The 19,387-nt window shown below is 39.7% G+C and overlaps 1 protein-coding gene across 3 annotated transcripts in view; it reads right to left on the reverse strand.

Annotated features, from left to right (window-relative positions):
- The window catches only part of METTL9 (methyltransferase 9, His-X-His N1(pi)-histidine), a 43,421-nt gene that overhangs the window by 15,686 nt on the left and 8,348 nt on the right, over positions 1-19,387 (reverse strand). For all 3 annotated transcript variants that reach the window (XM_030871464.2, XM_030871465.3, XM_060284949.2), the window contains exons 2-4: positions 16,030-16,220; positions 11,121-11,330; positions 5,303-5,487 (exon numbers count right to left, since the gene is read on the reverse strand). In XM_030871464.2, coding sequence (XP_030727324.2) covers positions 5,303-5,487; positions 11,121-11,330; positions 16,030-16,220 — 586 coding nt within the window. The remainder of the gene's footprint in view (positions 1-5,302; positions 5,488-11,120; positions 11,331-16,029; positions 16,221-19,387) is intronic.

Genomic DNA, 19,387 nt, shown 5'->3' on the forward strand with positions numbered 1-19,387 from the left:
ATTTTTTCATTAAGGTAAAAAACAAAGCAAAAATTTCCACCATTTTTTTCTTTAACATTTTCTGGAAATAACTACAAATTCACTTGTACCAAAAAAAAAAAAAGTCTAAAAATGAGAAGGAAGTATTAAAACCATCTGCAGATGCTATAACTGTATTTTAAAAAACCCAAGAGAATCAATGCTGAAAACTACTGGACACACTAAAATAATCCAATAAGGTAAATGGTTACAAAACTGGTACACACACACACACACACAAAACAACTGCTTGTCTGTGTATGCATAATATCCACTCTAAAATATGATGGGAGAGCCATTTGAGACAACATGGATGAACTTGTAGGACATTATGCTAACTGAAATAAACTAGACACAGAAGAACAAATACTATATGATCACACTTATATGTGGAATTGAAACAAGTCAAACTTGCAGAACCAGAGAAGAGAATGTTGGTTGCCAGGAGCTGGTGGGTGGGGGAAATAAGAAGATGTTGGTCAGAGGATACAAACTTTCAGTTATAAGATGAAAAAGTTCTGTGGATCTAATGTACCACCTGGTGACTACAGTTAATAATACTGAACTGTATACTTTAAATTTGCTAAAAGAATAGATCTTAAGTGTTCTCATCTCACACACACACACACACACACAAAAGGTAACTATGTGAGGTAATGGATGTGCTAATTAACTTGATTGCAGCAATCATTTCACAATGTATACTGTATACTAAATCATCACGTTGAACACATTAAATACAAAAAATGTTTGCCAATTATATAAAGCTGGGAAAATTTTTTATTTTTTTAACCATGAAGGAAGAAAAATTCCTATTTATAATATCTCACACACACACCATTAGAATAAATCTAACAAAACTTGTGCAGGACATTTATGAAGAAAATTTTGTTACTAATGAACATAACTGAATAAATTGAAAGACATCCTATTATTAGCTAAGAACACTCAATACTCCCTAAATTAACCGATAAATATAGGGGAACTAGGCAAGTTAGTGCTAAAGTTGATCTGTTAAATAAATAAGCCAAGAAAAATCTAAGAGAAACTGATTAAGAAAGACTAGTGCTATGATACTAACAAGCATGATAAAGCTACAGTAATTAAAGTATTTTGGTATTGGTACACATATAGAAGGATAAATCTTCAGAGAACAGAACCAAACACATTATAGGACTTTAGTCTATGATTTAGGTGGCATTTCAAAGCATTGGGGAAAAGATGATTACTCAATAAATGGTGTTAGGATCACAGTGTAGCTATTTGGAAAACTCACTCTTTTTTTTTTTTTTTTTTTGCATTACGCGGGCCTCTCACTGTTGTGGCCTCTCCCGTTGCGGAGCACAGGCTCCGGACGCGCAGGCTCAGCGGCCATGGCTCACGGGCCCAGCCGCTCCGCGGCATGTGGGATCTTTCCGGACCGGGGCACGAACCCGTGTCCCCTGCATCGGCAGGCGGACTCTCAACCACTGCGCCACCAGGGAAGCCCTGGAAAACTCACTCTTTAACAAGCAGTTCCACTCCTAGAAATGTATCATCCAGATAACCATAAACCTTACTTCCTTCAGCCTTTTCCCTACATAACCCTCTAAGAGAGGCCCTTCCCTGAGCCCCCCGCTTTAAAATTATAGCGCCCAAAGCCAACCCCCAATTCCAAGAAGCCCCTGTTTTGCTTTTATTGTTTATTTTTCTCCATAACATTTATCACCAACAACACGCCATTTGTTTACAGCCTGTCTTCCTCATTAGAACATAAGCTCCATGAGGACAAGGATATTTGTATGTTTTTCGCTCATTTATCTCCAGCATCACTCAGTAAACGCTTTTTAAATGATAAAGATATTCTGTGGCATAAGAGTATCCCTCCCACCTTCACCGCAAGCTCAGTCTCACAGTGTAAATATGCTCAGGGCAGACTCCCTCCCCAGACCTGCAGCACAATTGTCCTAACCTGCCTGCCAGTTGCTGGCTGGGCAGGGCATGTGCCCCCATCCTTACCGATGGGAAAAAGTGCGATGTGCCAGGGAGCTTTCTGGAAAAGGTTTCCATCACTTTAGAAAAAAAAAAAGGATGGGAGAAAATGCCTCTTTCTTTCCAAGACTCTGTCACGCCTACACATGATGCTTGGCACTGCATCAGCCATTTTGTAATTGCGAGGGGAATGTCAACACACTGAAGATGAAGAAATGAAAGCAAGTTCTGAACTTCAGTGGACACTTTCATCACTGAATTAACCAACCTCGAAATCACTTTTCTAAAATAAACTCTTAATTTTTAAAAGCTACTTTTAGTTGCTCCTTCTGTTGCTTGAAGCAGAAAACATCCTGATACCTACTTACACGTGTGCAAAAGACTTGCCTAAGAATGGTCATTTCACTTGTAAATATTTATAAAGCAAACTGCTGGTATCTAAAAGTAATAAGTCAACAGAGGCCTCCTCTAGTAAAGTTACCAAATGCCCAGCAGTGTGCTGGTAAAGGTTTACCAATCAGCTAGGAGAAGGGAGAGACTATTTGTGGAGTGTGCCAATTTCCATGGTGTAAGTACTCCCATTGAGGTCAATTTCAATAATGGCCAAGTTTAACAACCAGTTCACTAAATTCCTGCCAAGATAACAATCAGCTCTCCTGAGCCAGTAAAACCAGCTCCAGCACACCACTGCTTACACGTAGACAAGGATGTAGATACTTACGCACTAGTAAGGAATAATTTCCTAGACATGCTTGAGAGGAAAAGGGCAATGAAACTATTTATAATGGGCTTTAATTATAGAATCAATTTTTTCATGTTCACACATATTTGCATAGACTATCTTTAGAAAACTATTCAAGAAACCTGAACAAGATTGTGTAACGAGTGGATAAGAAACCTCCTTTTATACTCTCTTGCAAGCTGCTTGAACTCTTTCTGACCATGAATTACCTTTTCATAAAAATTACAATTTTGAAAAATTAAACATCACTAAATGTTCATTTTTGCAAAATAAGTCTCCTTTTCTTGATTACATACTTTGCCCCTTTTTGATGCTTAAAACAATTCTCACTAGGTTTAATAACCCCCAACCAGAATTGGGTCAGCAAACCAAACAAACTGAAATTACAAAGATACATTTTGCATTTTTTTTCCCTAAATTAACCTAAGCAACAAAATTGCTGTGGTTCAACTTCAAGACAAATCAAAAAAAATTACACATGTAATCATTTCATCTACAACTGCTTTTGTTAAAAAATAAATTGAGCCAAGTGTGAAAAGTACACTCACATATCCTTAAACCAGCCCCATATACATGAGCTCACAGCAAGATCACTTTGCACCTCCTGGGTCTTCACACAGTGTCACATGGAAATCATCAGGATCTAATTAGTGACTTAGAGAAAGGAAGCAATAATAGAGTGCCACAAGCGGTCTACAAAACTTATAGGTCACTAAAGGTCACCCACAGCAAACAAGGCTCCGCTGCTCAGTTTGCTGTGTATCACACACCAGACTCCTTGGATTCAACAGGCAACTGTGCAACCACAATCAAGGAGCTTGTTTTCAGGCCTTACTAGAGACTGCCCTCTTGTCCAGTTTAACTTCTTTTCAATTTTTAGTGTCAGAAACACAAGGAGGGCTTCTCTGGTGGTGCAGTGGTTGAGAGTCCACCTGCCGATGCAGGGGACACGGGTTCATGCCCCGGTCCGGAAAGATCCCACGTGCCGCGGAGCGGCTGGGCCCGTGAGCCATGGCCGCTGAGCCTGCGCGTCCGGAGCCTGTGCTCCGCAACGGGAGAGGCCACAACGGTGAGAGGCCCGCGTAGCACAAAAAACAAACAAACAAACAAAAAAACCACAAGGAAATAAAATTCATGGTTAGATTGATGTTTTTTCCCCTGCTCTTCCACCTCCTGCTATGTCAGGAAGTAGCATTAAAGTTCCATCGTGTGGTTGCCCAACAGGACACAGGAAGACTGGACCTTACAACCTGATGACTAGTGACTACAATGCAGTGAGATGGAGCCGAGGTTTAGTTACACAGGGAACAGCACTGAAACAAGGTCAGGCTGCTAAATTATCAAGGACAACATTTACCAGGTTTTCCCCTATACAACACATATATGCACTATATGGGCACTCACACATTATAGCAGTTTTTTTCTTTACCATGACAAAAGGATTCAACACAGGAATGGAGAAGTTAGATGGGGGAGGGGACATCTATTCTATCTATTCTCCTTCCCACCCTCCTATGTCTAAAGAATTCTCCATTTTCCCCACCATCAACACAAACCTAAAACCATTCGGCAAACGTTAAGACAAGCATGAAATCAGAAGGGGCTAAGACCTGAGGGAGAAAAAATAAGAAGAAAAGAAGGAGCAAGTGAATGGCAACACAAATCCACAGTTATAAGCAAACTTCAGTGTTATTCCTTAAGACACAGACTCTCACAGGTATTTGATAACTACGATGCTTACAAAATACTAATGGATTTCTTAAAAATGTCTACAAGCTCTTAGAGTTTTTGAACCCAAAGCTGAACAAGGCAGTAAAAAAGAAAAAGTAAAGATTTAAAAATATTAACATGCATTACTCATATAATAATTTTTACATGACTGTACAATAACTTATGAAAATTCAAAAGAGGTTTAAAGTCATAACTTTCAACATGATCTAAAATGCAAACCACATAAGCGAAAACCAAGTATGAATGAATGCCTCTGGCCAAAAGTAAATGTGAAGCAATATGAAATCAAACCATTTCTTCTGAGATATTCTTCATTCAGTGTTGCTGAAGAGCAAGACCATGCAATCAAAACACCAAACGTCAAAGAAATGATACATGCTGGGACACAAATGGTCTTCAAAAGGAAAAAATGGATAACAACAGCATTTATCATTATTAGAGTCTGGGACGAGAGACGTAAAATATGAAACAGCTGTAACATTTGGCAGGTATATTCAGGTAGATTAAAAGGCATCATTTATTGCTTGACTCAGCTCATAAGCTAATAAATTAGTGGTTAAGGCTCCATTTAAAAGCATTTTAGGCTTTCAATCTTGAGCAGGCAGATCCATCTGAGTATTAATTCTTACCACTGCAAAGGGAGTACCAGAGTTCTATAAAATCCACATTAAGACGAACATTAACCAAGGTGGTATTTTACATGGGTTAACTGTACTCTGTTAAATTCCAGGCTATTCTGAGAAATACCAGTCCATGTCTAATTGTGCACAGCACAGAATCACAAATACCAATAAGCACCAATTCTGGATAACAGGCTGGTAAGTGGGTGGCCACACTTACCGTTTTCCACATAGGGATGAAAAGGTAAGACCAGAGCAAGGATGACCCTGCCTCTAGTTGGCTCCAAGACACTTCTGATATCTTTTAACAAAGTCAGGGGCTGATCACAGCGGTCCAGCAAATTCAAGCAGCTGATGACATCATACTGGAACCCTGTATTCTGCCATTCATTTATACCAAGTACTCTGGAAAAATCAGAAAGATACAAACCCTCTTAAAGACATCTTTAAAAATACTTAGATGCCAGTAAAGACTTTAATTTTGTCTTCTAAATCAAAGTAAGTTCAAAAATCTTCATTTATAATTTATATTTGCAATAATAAAATGGCCATACAAAAGTAAACAACCATATTTCTTTAAATTTAGCAATTCTCCTATTTCCAAATCTCAAAACATGCAAAATTTCCTTTATAAGAACTAGTATGTTTAATAAATATGAAGATATAAGATGATAAAAATGGTTATGAAACTGGGGCATCCAATTCTTGAACATCAGTTAATGAACAAAGAATCCTACTTTTACATTCACTGGAATGTAATCGTAGAAGACATCATATATTCATGTTTTCTATTCCTAGGGTCCCTCCTATTTTTAAGAATGGCTAGGAGTGGTATAAGATAATTTCCATTTATGTCTTTTGAGCACATCTCTATTCCCAGGAGAGAGATACTATTTCATATTCTAGAATCTTCATCTCTAAATAACTATATAGAAAAAGATAAAGCACAGGACATCCTATTAAAACAGTAAGCGAAGAACATAGTTAACACACCACTCTCAGCCCTCAGTATCTCATGAACACAATCAGTCTCTCCCTCCCTCTCTCTCCTCCCTGTCTTCTCTCGCCCTAAGAACATTTCTAGTCCTTTACAATGTTTTACTCACAGAGAGGAGGAGACCCTATATCAAGAGGCTTTGTTAGCCACACCATTAAGGCAATTCTATAAATTACTCACTCCTGCTTGGTTATACCAATCAGAATGTGGTAGGTGAGGCATGTTATGATAGAGACAGGAGGAAAAGGAAACAGGAAAAAGGACCTTTGGTAAACAAGTCTTTGATCACGCTCAGCAGATAGAGATATCTTAGAAAATTCTAGAAGCATAATGAGGACTGTTTAGGAAAACTCAGTATAATGACATTTTAGAGCATTTTTGTATAGCAGAATAAAAAGAAACACTAACTGCTCAGGTGCATCTTCTTTTCAATCTAGATTTTTAAATTTTATTTATTTATTTTTTTTGTGCTACGCGGGCCTCTCACTGTTGTGGCCTTTCCCGTTGCGGAGCACAGGCTCTGGACGCGCAGGCTCAGCGGCCGTGGCTCATGCGCCCAGCCACTCCACGGCATGTGGGATCTTCCTTCCGGACCAGAGCACGAACCCGTGTCCCCTGCGTCAGCAGGCGGACTCTCAACCACTGCGCCACCAGGGAATCCCTCAATCTAGATGTTTTTAAAAACTAAAGCCTCCTCCAAAGCAAAACTGACAAACTTCAAGGAGCTAGTCAGATTTCTTTGTTGCTTGAAATTAGGGCATTAGAGCTCCAAAATCACTTTGTTGTATCGAAACTGTGACTGCAATGATGATTTTAGGAGCTGTATTTAGCTCATTTAAACTAGAGAGAAGACTCTACTTTCAGGATAAAAATGTCATCAATTCCCATTTTAAAAGCAGAAATGAACAATTAAAAAGAAAGACTATTTATATATTAATACCTTAGCCAAACAGCCAATTTAAATTCATAAACTTGCAAAAGACAAATTATATATTTGATTTAAAAAACCAAAAAAAAAAAAATTAGGCCTGATCTAAAACGAAGCAGAACCCAACATCATCAGCATGTTTTAATCTAGAATAATGCAGGCTTCCCTTGTGGTGCAGTGGTTAAGAATCCGCCTGCCAATGCAGGGGACATGGGTTCGAGCCCTGGTCCAGGAAGATCCCACATGCCGCAGAGCAGCTGGGCCCGTGCGTCACGGCTGCTGGGCCTGCGCTCTGGAGCCGGCGAGGCACAACTACTGAAGCCCAAGCATCTCGAGCCCGTGCTCCGCAACGAGAGAAACCACCGCAATGAGAGGCCAGCGCACCACAACGAGGAGGGGCCCCCGCTCACCACAACTGGAGAGGGGCTGCGTGCATCAGCGAAGACCCAATAAATAATAAATAAATGTATTTTAAAAAATATCTAGAATAATCTAACTAAATCCATCTCAGAATTATTTGAGGATAGGTAGTTTCCATGTTGGTAATTTTGAAAGACAGAAACACATGCTCATAACAGAAAATTATAGACTTAATATCGGGACAGTTAAAACTATACCTATAGAGGTCCAACTTCATCTTTACTTCTGTTTTGTGATTTCTACTTATAAACTCAGTTCCACTGATGAAGACATATTTATCAGCCCCACTCAAACTGCATATTAGCCCAGGAATCCTAACAAGTTGTTAGAATCTTCCTCTTCTTATGAGAAAAATGAAAGAAGTGACTTGTCCAAGGTCACACTGTAAATCTCTAGCAGAGTAGAAATTACAACTTGGAAACTCTCCTAGTATGTTATTCAGGTCAATGAACCTGCTCTCTCCATATAAGGTGAGAAAGAACCTAACAATCAGTCCTTGAATAAATGCTTCCAGGGTGGTGGGTTGAGAGTGAATGGCCATCCCTTCAGTCTCCAGTATCTTTTTGTTAAAAAAGAAAAGAGGATATGAACACGAGAAATAGAATTAACCACAATATTTTCCTTTCCTTTCAAGAAAGATCCCTGTAGATCAAGATAACCTATAGATAATGGATTAAAGTCAAGCATCTTTCAAATTTACATTAAAGATCTTTGTTCTCTGGTGTCAAAAATGTATACGCAACTCCTTCTGAACTACCCACACACTTGGGTGAACTGCCCGTGCGGACTTAATTCCAAACCCGTCCACGTTGCCAGTCCGCATCTTGCCACACACTTGTTTCCTCCACTATCTACAAACCACCATTCAGATCATGTCAACAAATTTTCACGTTAACTTTTGGTAAAGCAGACTAAGGAAGGTAACCATGCTGCCAAAATTTTCTTCCTGCCAAACAACAGTTTTTATTTATTGTCATTTGAATTGTGGAACTGTTCATTAGTACACACAATCAAAAAGTAATTGTATAATTCCTTCCTAAATGTCTATGGCTCTTCCAAAACAGCATTTCTAACCCTAGAAGAAAGGCGTCCGTTCAGGGGGTTATTATTTTCAAGAAAGTGAGTTAAGTAATAGTTTACCTTCAGGCGGATTTAAAATACATTTTCCTTAGAGAAGTAACAAAGCAATCAGTATTTTGATAAATCCTAAATAAAAAAAAAATACCAGCAATGTAGAGAAAATTTATTGTTTTGTTTTAAAAATCAAAGCCACATCCTTAAATTTTACAATCAGGTTTTCTGGCATAAACAATAATATCCTGGCAAAACAGAGGGAAAGCCTGGCCATTTTCTGTTTTATGGGTTTATTTCAAAAATGACATCCAGAACCTTTACTAAAAAGCCAGTTTTTCATGAGCCCAGATATTGAAGAGAAACAAAAAACAGCTACCTCCCAAAAAGAAGCCAAAAAAAAAAAACATGGAAGCTAAAAGTCTGCCCTGCCATCATGGATTAGGCGAACCCTAAACTTAGTGAGATACTGCTTGCCCATTAAAATGTCAAACTGTACCAAAAGTTGCCACTTTTGTGAATACGTTTCTATTTCATACTAATAATATTATGAAGAGAGTGTCAACCAGTATAACTTCCCTATCAAACTGCAAACTGATTTTGGCATATGAAATATTTATTAGGGAAAGAAAAATAAGTTGTTTTGTTTTGTTTTGGCCGCTCCACGCAGCTTGCAGAATCTTAGTTCCCCGACCAGGGACTGAACCTGGGCCACAGCAGTGAAAGTGCCGAGTCCTAAGCACTGGACTGCCAGGGAATTCCCAATAACTAAGTATTTTTTATGTGGTGTACAAGTTTATCAGGTAACATAACATGTAAACTCTACATATACTGAATCACTAATTCAAACATCTGAAGTCTCACTGAAAATTCCTTTTGGGCACTTAGTCTCAGAAGGGTTTGAATGTCAGGCAAACAAGCACGGCCATGGCCCGGGGTAGGTGGGCCTCCTTCCATATAAATCCCTTTAAATACCCATTTACAGTAATCTTCCCTTCCCCTCCTTCCTACTTGGTCTTCTCTTCCCCAGGCTAAAAATGTCCATGTTTTGCCAAAATTTAAATCTAATCCTGCTCCAAGAGCTATGCTAATGCTCTGTCTCTAGGGTTAGTCTGTTCCTAAGATAGTCTCCTACTTAGGAACTTAGCTGGGTAAGAAAGTGAGGGAGTACATAATTCTCTCCTTTCTTTCTAAGCCTAAGCCCAGCTTCAAATATATCAGAGAAGGAAGCAGGCTCTACCTCCACCTCCCCCATTCCATACTCAGCACCGTCTTCCCCCATTCAATAGAATCCATACTGAATTAAGAATAACCTTCTTCCTAAGTCTCTCAAGCAGCAGATGGTCTAAAAACCAAGATTTGACACTTCACATCCATTTGGATGGATATTATCAAAAAAACAGAAAACAACAAGTATTGGTGAAGTTGTAGAGAAAATGGAACACTTGTGCATTGCAATGGGACGTAAAATGGTGCAGCTGCTGTGGAAAAGGTATGGTAATGCATCAAAAAATTAAACACAGACTTACCATTTGATCCAGCAATTCCACTTCCGGGTATATACCCAAAAGAAGGGAAAGCAGTGACTCAAACAGATATCTGTACACCCATGTTCACAGCAGCATTATTCACAATAGCTAAAAGGTAGAAGCAACCCAAGTGTCCATCGACAAATGAATGGATAAACAAAATGTGGCATATACATACAATGGAATATTATTCAGCCTTAAAAAGAAAGGAGATTTTGACATATGCTACCACATGGATGAACCTTAAAGACATTATGCTAAATGAAATAAGCCCATCACAAAAGGACAAATATTGTACAATTCCTCTTATTCGAGGTTCCTAGAATAGTCAAATTCACAAAGACAGCAAGTGGAATGGTGGCTGCCAGGAGCCAGGGGGACAGAGGACTGGGGAATCAGTGTTTAATGGGTACCAAAGTTTTAGTTGGGAAAGATAAAAAGGTTCTGGAGATGAATGGTGATGGTGGTTACACCACAGTGCAAATATACTTAATACTACTGAACTGTACACTTAAAAACGGTTAAAGTGGTAAATTTTATGTTACATATTTTTACCACAATTTTTAAAAAGCTTTTTTTAATTAAAAAAATAAACAAAAAACAAGATTTGAGAATGCCAGATTCAAATTAGGGAACAAGTCCCTACATCTGATCTCCAAGCTGTCTCTCACCCACCCTTTTCCTTCCTACAGTGCCAAAACCTCTAGTTCAGAAGAACACTGCCAAGGAAAGATGATTTCTCTCTCAATTTCCACTTACTTGTACAGTTGACCCTTGAACAATGCAGGTTTGAACTGCCTGGGTCCACTTATACACTGCTCATATTTTTCAAAGGTAAACACTACAATACTACACAGTCCATGGTTGGTTAAATCCGCAGATGTGCAGGAACTGCAGATACAGAGGGCTGACTATAATTATACGTGAATTAACCCCTGCATTGTTCAAGAGTCAACTGTAATATGGAAAGATTTTTTTTTAATTCCTCATCATGGAAATTGTTTCTGATTTATATTCTTTAAATAATATAATCTCAAGAAGCAATACATCTAAAACCAAGAAATATACTCTAAACCATGTCTAAAAATTGTACCTGTATTTCTTCTTCTGAAGCTGCCATATCATAGTTTCAGACAGCTCAGTGGCGTAAATTTCTTCAAAATGAGGGCTCATGATTTTTGTGACTTCTCCATCTCCAGCACCTAAATCAAGAAGTCTATGCGTTTTCCAGTCTGGATTAATTTTAAGCAGTCTCTGAAACTGATCTGGTGAAAAGACAAACATTGAGCCTCTTCCTAGCAACCTGGAAAAGAAAAGAGGACAAAAATGGATGACTCTATACAAGCTAAGCACTTCCACCCAACATCCACACAAAGTAGTGACTCAACACCAACAGCCTTCTGAACTTAAACAATGTTTATTTTATACGATTATACGATGAAAATATATATCTTCTATATGATTTATGATTAAAAAGCAAAGTTAATAAAATAAGAAAACACCTCTAGATATCATCGTCTGCCTTTGAGGCTGCAAACAATACACCAAAAAGAGTGGGGAAAGGAGAGGAATAAAAGGTGGGAAGGGAAGAAAAAATATATAAGAAATTAAAAGATGAATGTGGGGCTTCCCTGGTGGCGCAGTGGTTGAGAGTCCGCCTGACGATGCAGCAGACACGGGTTCGTGCCCCGGTCCGGGAAGATCCCACATGCCGCGGAGCGGCTGGGCCCGTGAGCCATGGCCGCTGAGCCTGCGCATCCGGAGCCTGTGCTCCGCGATGGGAGAGGCCACAATGGTGAGAGGCCCGTGTACCACAAAGGAAAAAAAAAAAAAAAAAAGATGAATGTGAAGAATTTAAGTCAAAATAGGAAGGAAAGATGGAAGGAGTAATAGAAAACATGTATATCGGTTTGAAAAAATGACAGGCCAACAGGATCAGACCACAACACTAGCCAATAACACTAAGCAGAAAAAGAAAATAGGGGAAAAAAGCCATTTAGAATATGAAACTGAACAATGAGTATAAAAAATAGCTCTAGGTATTAGATTTTTAAGAGACACTAGAGAAAAGAGGAAGAGTGGTCCTTGTGATATCCGTTAATCTGCATTTAAAAAGTAGATTCATACTTGTGTCAGTTTGTATGTTATACAATTGGCTGGGTCCTATTATTTCTAAAAATCCTAAAAAACATCTAAAACATAGTAATGCCTTTGAAAAAAGAGGAGTTAAAATGGAGATCAAAGAGAGCTCTCCTAAAAGCAGCTACACATCAAACCAAGTCCTGAGGAAGCATCATCTTGAGAAATAAAATGCACTCCCTATTTAGAACTTGCTTTCTAGCTCTCAAATCCCAGTCTGTCTAGGGCAGGGATTCTCAAACTTCCTTTAAGCAGCAGAACCGTTTCTTTAAATGAAGCAGACGTTACTCATGGACAATGTAAAATGTAACAGGAGAACTGCTGCTGAAATGAGGTTGAGAGCCTCAGCGCTGCTGCCAGCCCACTCCTGGGCCTTTCTCTGCAGCCTGAAGCAGCTCCTGAGGCGCTTCCTCTTCAGATCCTGGAAAAGCCTGAAAACCACTGGTCTAGGAAATGGCAGGGAAATCTGTACCATACTGCTGCTTTCTGGAAATAATCCTAAGGTGCAATATGTTTGTTACACAATGACTGGAAGGACGTGTGCAACTGGGTGTTCCTGGTAAGACCAGTTTCAGGAAAAAATTAAAATATGGAGCTCATATAACAAACTCCTCCTCCCCTTTCCCTTAGAAGAGGTCAACCAAATCTAACAATATATTTGCAGTAAATCTTCTGCCCTACAGAAATGCTAAAAAATGGGGTGGGGGGGACCCTCAGAGACTTTCACCCAATACAACTAGCTCCCAGAGAAAACATCTCCTAAAAGACAAGTTGTTTTTAATCCTCAATTGTTCCTATCTTCCAGTGGGAAAACAGGCTGAAAAAGAAATCTGAGAAAAGGAGCTGAACTTCCTGAAAGAGCTATACAAAATTTCACATGGGAGCCAGAGTCAGAACAAGAGCTAAGAGAGGTCACAGGCTTGGGGGTACATGTTTCAAATGCTGGTGCTAACTTGCCATAGGACCAAAGGTAAGTTGCAAAACAGTTCCATGGCTTAAACGTTACCAGTTTTAAAATAACAGGCTTCCCTAGCCATCTCTTTGGAGTCTAAGGACCCTTGACCTGATAATCATAAAATTCTAGAGCTAGAGGTCATCTGAGGTCAGAGCTCAGGTTGAAAGGCACGAGAGAGAGAAGCATTGTCCTATTTCCAAAGATCATGAGCAACAGAGGCTACACAAAAAGATTTAAACTGCCAAAAGAAAAAAAAATCTAAATTCATCGAGCCTAGATGAATTTTGGTGTCTAGGGACCCTGGGAGTAGGTGGGAAGAGTTTTGGGTGGTCACAATTACTTGAGGGTGCTACTGTCACTTAGAGGGCAAGGTCAGAAAAGTCAGACTTCCTGCAATGTGTGGGACAGTCCCACACAATGAAGAATTATCCTACTTAAAATACCAAGACACTGACTTTTGCTCAGTACAAGGTTTCCAGCAAACACATACCACGGAGAGGTATGGCTCTCTAATTTGTCTTTAACTCCCAAAGTTAGTGATGTCGATGTATTTTTTTGGTGTGTGTGTGTGTGTGTGTGTGTGCGTGCGCAAAAAAACATCCTACGTTCTCTAAGTTCTCTCTAGATTTAAAGTCTACAGAGGAGATAAACCTCCTTACAAATATCTTCCTTATAAAATAAACTCTGAAAACAGCTATCAAGTCTCTCCTTACTTGGTCTTCCCCTTCCCAGTAAAGGATGTCGATAAGTACCTTATCTTTTTAATTCAAGAAGGTTACCATAGGGACTTCCCCGGTGGTCCAGTGGTAAAGAATCTGCCTTCCAATGCAGGGGACACGGCTCGATCCCTGGTCGGGGAACTAAGATCCCACATGCCGCGGGGCAACTAAGCCCATGAGCCACAACTACTGAGCTCGCACACCTTAATGCGAGAGCCTGGGTGCCACAAACTACAGTGCCCACGGCCTCTGGAGCCCACGTGCCACGACCAGAGAGAGAAAACCCGCACGCCACAACTAGAGAGAAGCCCGCAAGCCTCAACAAAGAGCCCATGCACCGCATGGAAAAGATCTCGCATTCCGCAACAAAGATCCCGCATGCCGCAACTAAGACCCAACGCAGCCAAAAAAACCCACAAAATAAATAAAATAAATAAATATTCTTTAAAAAAAGGTTACCATAGTAATTATTTCTATAAGAGACAGCCAGCCACTTGTGGTAATAAGCTTCCATTGCCATAGACGGAAATTCCCAATGGGCTCAAAGTTAAGCTTCCAGCTGAGAATAGGACACAGGGCAAGAGATGTTTTTGTTTTGTTGGGGGAGAGGGGTGCCAAGGGGGGATGAAGGGGTGGGGATGAGGGTTATTTAAAAAAGAAAAGCAGAAGAGCTGTGGATAAGATAAGCCAAAACGGATTTATTAATCTTATTGCCCCTTTGACCAAACTGTGAAATCCCAGAGCAGAGAATTTTAACCAGGGGTGAACAGGGTAGAGGTAGGGGGAAGCGGTTTAGAGTTTGAAATCTCCCTAAATTATATGCAAAATGCTGAATGTAAGGACTATTTGAAGAGAGAATTTCTACTTTATATCACTTTCAAAGAGGTACAGGGCCCCCAAAAGGTTAAAAATCACTGCTGCGGTGACTTGTCTGCTTTCCCAGCGAAAAAATAAATGGTACAGAACAGAAATTCAATGCCGTGAATTTTAGAAACAAAATGTCAGACCAAGTTGTTTAAACTCAACTACCAATACAAAAATAACAACTGTTTGCTAAAGCAAATTTAAGGCAATTTCATATAAACAATGAAGAAATCTTGAGAAACGGCTCATGGTTCCTGAAAACATATTTAAGGACCAGATGATAGACTGGGGATCCAGACATTCAGTAGAAGCTGGCTCCAAACCTCAAGGGAAGAAAAAGTGGGCCCAGCCAGTGGCTTCAAGTGGTCCAACAGGCTTTTCAAGCACTGAGCCCTGCTGCTTTTCTCTTTGGAGTTCTGGATTCTTAGGCTTTGCGGTGTCTGAAAATTTGGCCAAGAAAGGATAAAAATATTCCTAAAGCTTCTTCCATAGACTTATATGAGAGAACCACTCTAGGGATAGAGAATTCCACAATGTTTACAAAATTCTGGTGAGTCTAAACATTATGTAAGAATAGATGGAGGGACTTCTCTGGTGGCACAATGGTTAAGACTCCACACTCCCAATGCAGGGGGCCTGGGTTTGATCCCTGGTCAGGGAACTAGATCCCACATGCATGCCGCAACTAAGAGCCCACATGCTACAACTAAGAAGCCCACGTGCCACAACTAAGGAGCCCGCCTGCTGCAACTAAGACCCAGCACAACGAAATAAATAAATAAATATTTTTAAAAAGAAAGAAAGAAAGAACAGATGGAGAACCCTTCACTCGAACAAGCCACCATCCACTGCTGGGCTGAATTAGATCCTTCCCAAAAAAACTTGCTCCTGGGAAGTGTGCTTAAGGCAAAGATCTTACTTTTCAGCCTATGTTAAGATGGTTCCAACCATCTTGCTCCTCTCTAATAGATCAGCATAGGCATCACCTGGAACACGTTAAAAATGCAAAATCTCTGGTCCCACCCCAGACCTACTGACTCAGAATCTGCCTTTTAACCAGATACCCAGGTGATTCCTGTGCACATCAAAGTGGGACGCACTGTGATTCCCATCACAGAAATACAGACCAATGAGGCTGTTTATCAAGATCAAGTTACAGTGAATTTTAAAAGCATAATTGCAGAGGCTGAGACACTGGGCCAAGGATTCTGACTAGAAGTGTTGTAGCTGTAGAGGTGGTCAACATCTCAACAAGGTAACTTTTCGTTTTCCTTTTCTTTTTTTAGACCTAAGGATAAAGAAAAAAGTATCCAAGATTCACTTACCCATTGATAGATGTTCTAGACATAAACAGGCTAAAAACAGATGACACAAAAGAGTGATATAATTGGATAAACAGCCAGCCCGATTTCTCAATGCTGTTGTTTAAGAAGATCTGTGTTCCTTGATCAAGGTAACTCTGAACAAAGACAGCCTGGAGTGATTCACATAATTTCTCTCTGTTGCACGCATACCACTAAAAAGAAAGAAGAAAAAAAATGAAAACACAACTGAAGCGTCATCTAAGAAGTCCAAAAACAAAAAATAGAAGACTAAATTAAATCTAAGATTTCCAAATGTTATAATCTCATGGCACTTTAAGAATAATCATCATCTCTTATATGACCTATAAGGTATAAAGTATTTCCTCATACATAATTCCTGGTTTAATTCTCATTACCTTCAGGGTACGCAGAGAAGAGTGGGGGAAGGGTGAAGAGGCTTCCGAGTCATGCAGCTCAGTAAGTGACAGAGCCAGGCCACCGTCCAAGTGCTCTGACTCCTGGCCCAAAACTCTGTCACCATATCCCCCTGAACCCCAAGATTAGGAAAACTGTTGGCCTCTCCTTCACTGGGGTTCAACATAAGGCAATAACTACCAACATTAACCTTGTTTTTAGATAAGAAAACAGTCACTCAATGCAATGATTTAACTCGAAACCACCAGACAAATCAAGTAAGCGGAGGAGGAACAGCAGAATTTAATATTCCAGTGACCAGATTAAGCTGCGCTTCTTCTTGTGGGCTAAATAGGGACCTTTAGGAACACTGAGGTGCGCTTTACCAGGTCATATAACATTCTACTAGACAGGAGCCAAGTATGTTTGAGAAAGATTAAGAAGTTACTTAAGGTCACATGCAACCAATGAGAAGACAAAGTAATAACATGCTAAGAACCAGATTTCTAGGAATAGGCTCTAACCAGAACACACTTTTAGAACAAAATTCAAGAACCTCAACTGTGGATGAAATGTAATCTTCCGTGATAAATGTGTCCCGTTTTCATCTAGCGTTAGTATACCAGAGAAGGGGGTAAGCAGCCTGCAGGGCGCCGCAGCTCTAGAGTGAGCTCATCATCAAGTCCTGGCTCAGCCATTCCCGTGTATGAGCTCACACAAGTCACTTAATCTCTGAGCCTCTGTAAATTCATCTGTAGACTAGAGATGTCACTGGTTTCTATCTATCCTGGTAGGTTACTTAGAGGATTAAGCAAGTTAATGCAGGCCAATCCTCAATATAGGACCAGACACATGAGACTACTGTAATAATAATAGCCGTGAGATAAAGTCCTCTGACATGGCCTGATAAATAAACGTAAGTCCATTAAGTACCATGATGAAACTGCAGAGTAGACCAGTTACTATTAATCTGTTATCCACTAAGAAACAATCAATTTCTCCCAATGAGTAGCCAAAAGTAACCTGCTTCCCCCTGACAAACACGACCATTCATCAGCAGTAGGTGTCCTGTAACTGCTTGCACAATTGATGGACCAATTTTACAGTCATCCTAAGCTTGCTAAATATTGAATGAAATTTTGGGTAATATTCCCGACACTAACATTGAAAGGAACCAGTTATAAACCAATACAAAGAAGCAGACAGGCACATTAAGATTTCAAAGATTAACTAATCTTTTTACAAACTCTGTGCCCTGACTTGATAAACCAAATCTTTCCAATTGTTGACTGATTTGTGTTAATTTACCATTAAACACTTTTACCAAAACTGCTTCAGCTTGATACTGTTTTTATTTTTCCCACTCTACATGATAAGCTTTGAAGCTTCTTACATTCACTGCCTACACTTTTTTCCTTGGTCTGAAAACGTTCATGCTTAATCATTAACTAATTCTTAACACTCATTGTGCCTGAAGTTATGCCCCAGTGCAGGTCATAAACCATTTTTTATTATATGCCTGACCTCCTGGTTCACATTCTGAACTCTGTAATACTGAGGCCATTCTAACTTTTATTTTCTCTTAATTCTCTGAAATGACTAATCAAGATGAAAGCCATCACCTTGGTAATAGGCAATCAGGTACATTCTATTAACGTGGACAAGAAGTCATTCAAGTGGAACAGAGGAGCTAAGAATTCTTTGGCATCCACTTGTAAATGGACAACCAGAACAATAACAGACTCTGACTTCCAGAACTAAGCAAGAATTGGCACCATTAACTGCAAATAATGCTTTCAAGTGCTCCCCAAAACTCAAGTTTTTAACAGCATTTCTCTCAATTCATCAACATTAACACATGTGGTTGAACCTTTACTGCCATACAAATCTTTCGGAAAAGAAAATGCTTACTGAAAAGACTGTGCTACAGAATAAAAAGGAGTAATGCCCTTCTCTTTAAAGATGAAGGTTGAATTCCATGTTCCTCCTGACCATCTGTATGATACTAATGTCAATTCCATAGCAGCATTATTCATAACTACCAAAAAGTGGAAACAACCCCAATGTCCATCAACTGACGAATGGATAACCAACATGTGATTGATCCATACAACGGAATATTATTTCAGCCATAAAAAGGAATGAGGTACTGATTCACGAGACAACATGAACTATGAATATTATGCTAAGTGAAATAAGTCAGTCACAAAAGGCCACAAATTACATGATTTCATTTACATGAATTGTCCAGAATAGGCAGGTCCAGAGACAGAAAGTAGAAAGTAGATCACGGTTACCAAAGGTTTGGGGAGAGGAGGCAATGGGGAGTGTCTGCTAATGAATATGGGGTTTCTGTATCAAGTGATGAAAATGTTCTAAAATTAGAAAGTGAGGATGGTTGTACACCTTTGTGACTATACTAATAAGCACTGAATTGTACACTTAGAAAACTTAAGTGGTCAAGCATGTCTCTTTAAAAATGCAAATTTCAAATGCAAATCTAATCATGTCAATACCCTGCTTCAGAGAAGTCTTAATATCCAAAATACTTAATATGGCTTACAAGGCCCTACAGGATTGTCCATTCTGTGTCCACAGCCTCACCTCACGACACTCCCTACCAGTCCATAACACCCAGCCACTCACTATGTCACAACACTGTACCCTTCTTTCTTTTCCTGGAAGGCTCCTTTCCCAAGGCTGTTTCGCATGGTATTCGCTGTCTCCTACATTTCCCACCACCCCAACTGACCTAAGCCTAAATATTTCTTCAAGGAAGTTTCCCTTGAACTTCCAGACTAGGATGGATCCCCTGTTCTAATACTCTCTCACATCTCCCAAGTCTCCTCAGTAACATTTATAACCACTGAACTGAACACCTGTACATAATTGCATGTCCAGTGTCTATCTTCCCAGTAGACAGAAAGCGCCATAAAAGGTCAGGGACAATGACTGACTTCAGTGA

This window comes from Globicephala melas, chromosome 15 (assembly GCF_963455315.2).
Source record: "Globicephala melas chromosome 15, mGloMel1.2, whole genome shotgun sequence".
Classification (NCBI taxonomy): domain Eukaryota; kingdom Metazoa; phylum Chordata; class Mammalia; order Artiodactyla; family Delphinidae; genus Globicephala; species Globicephala melas.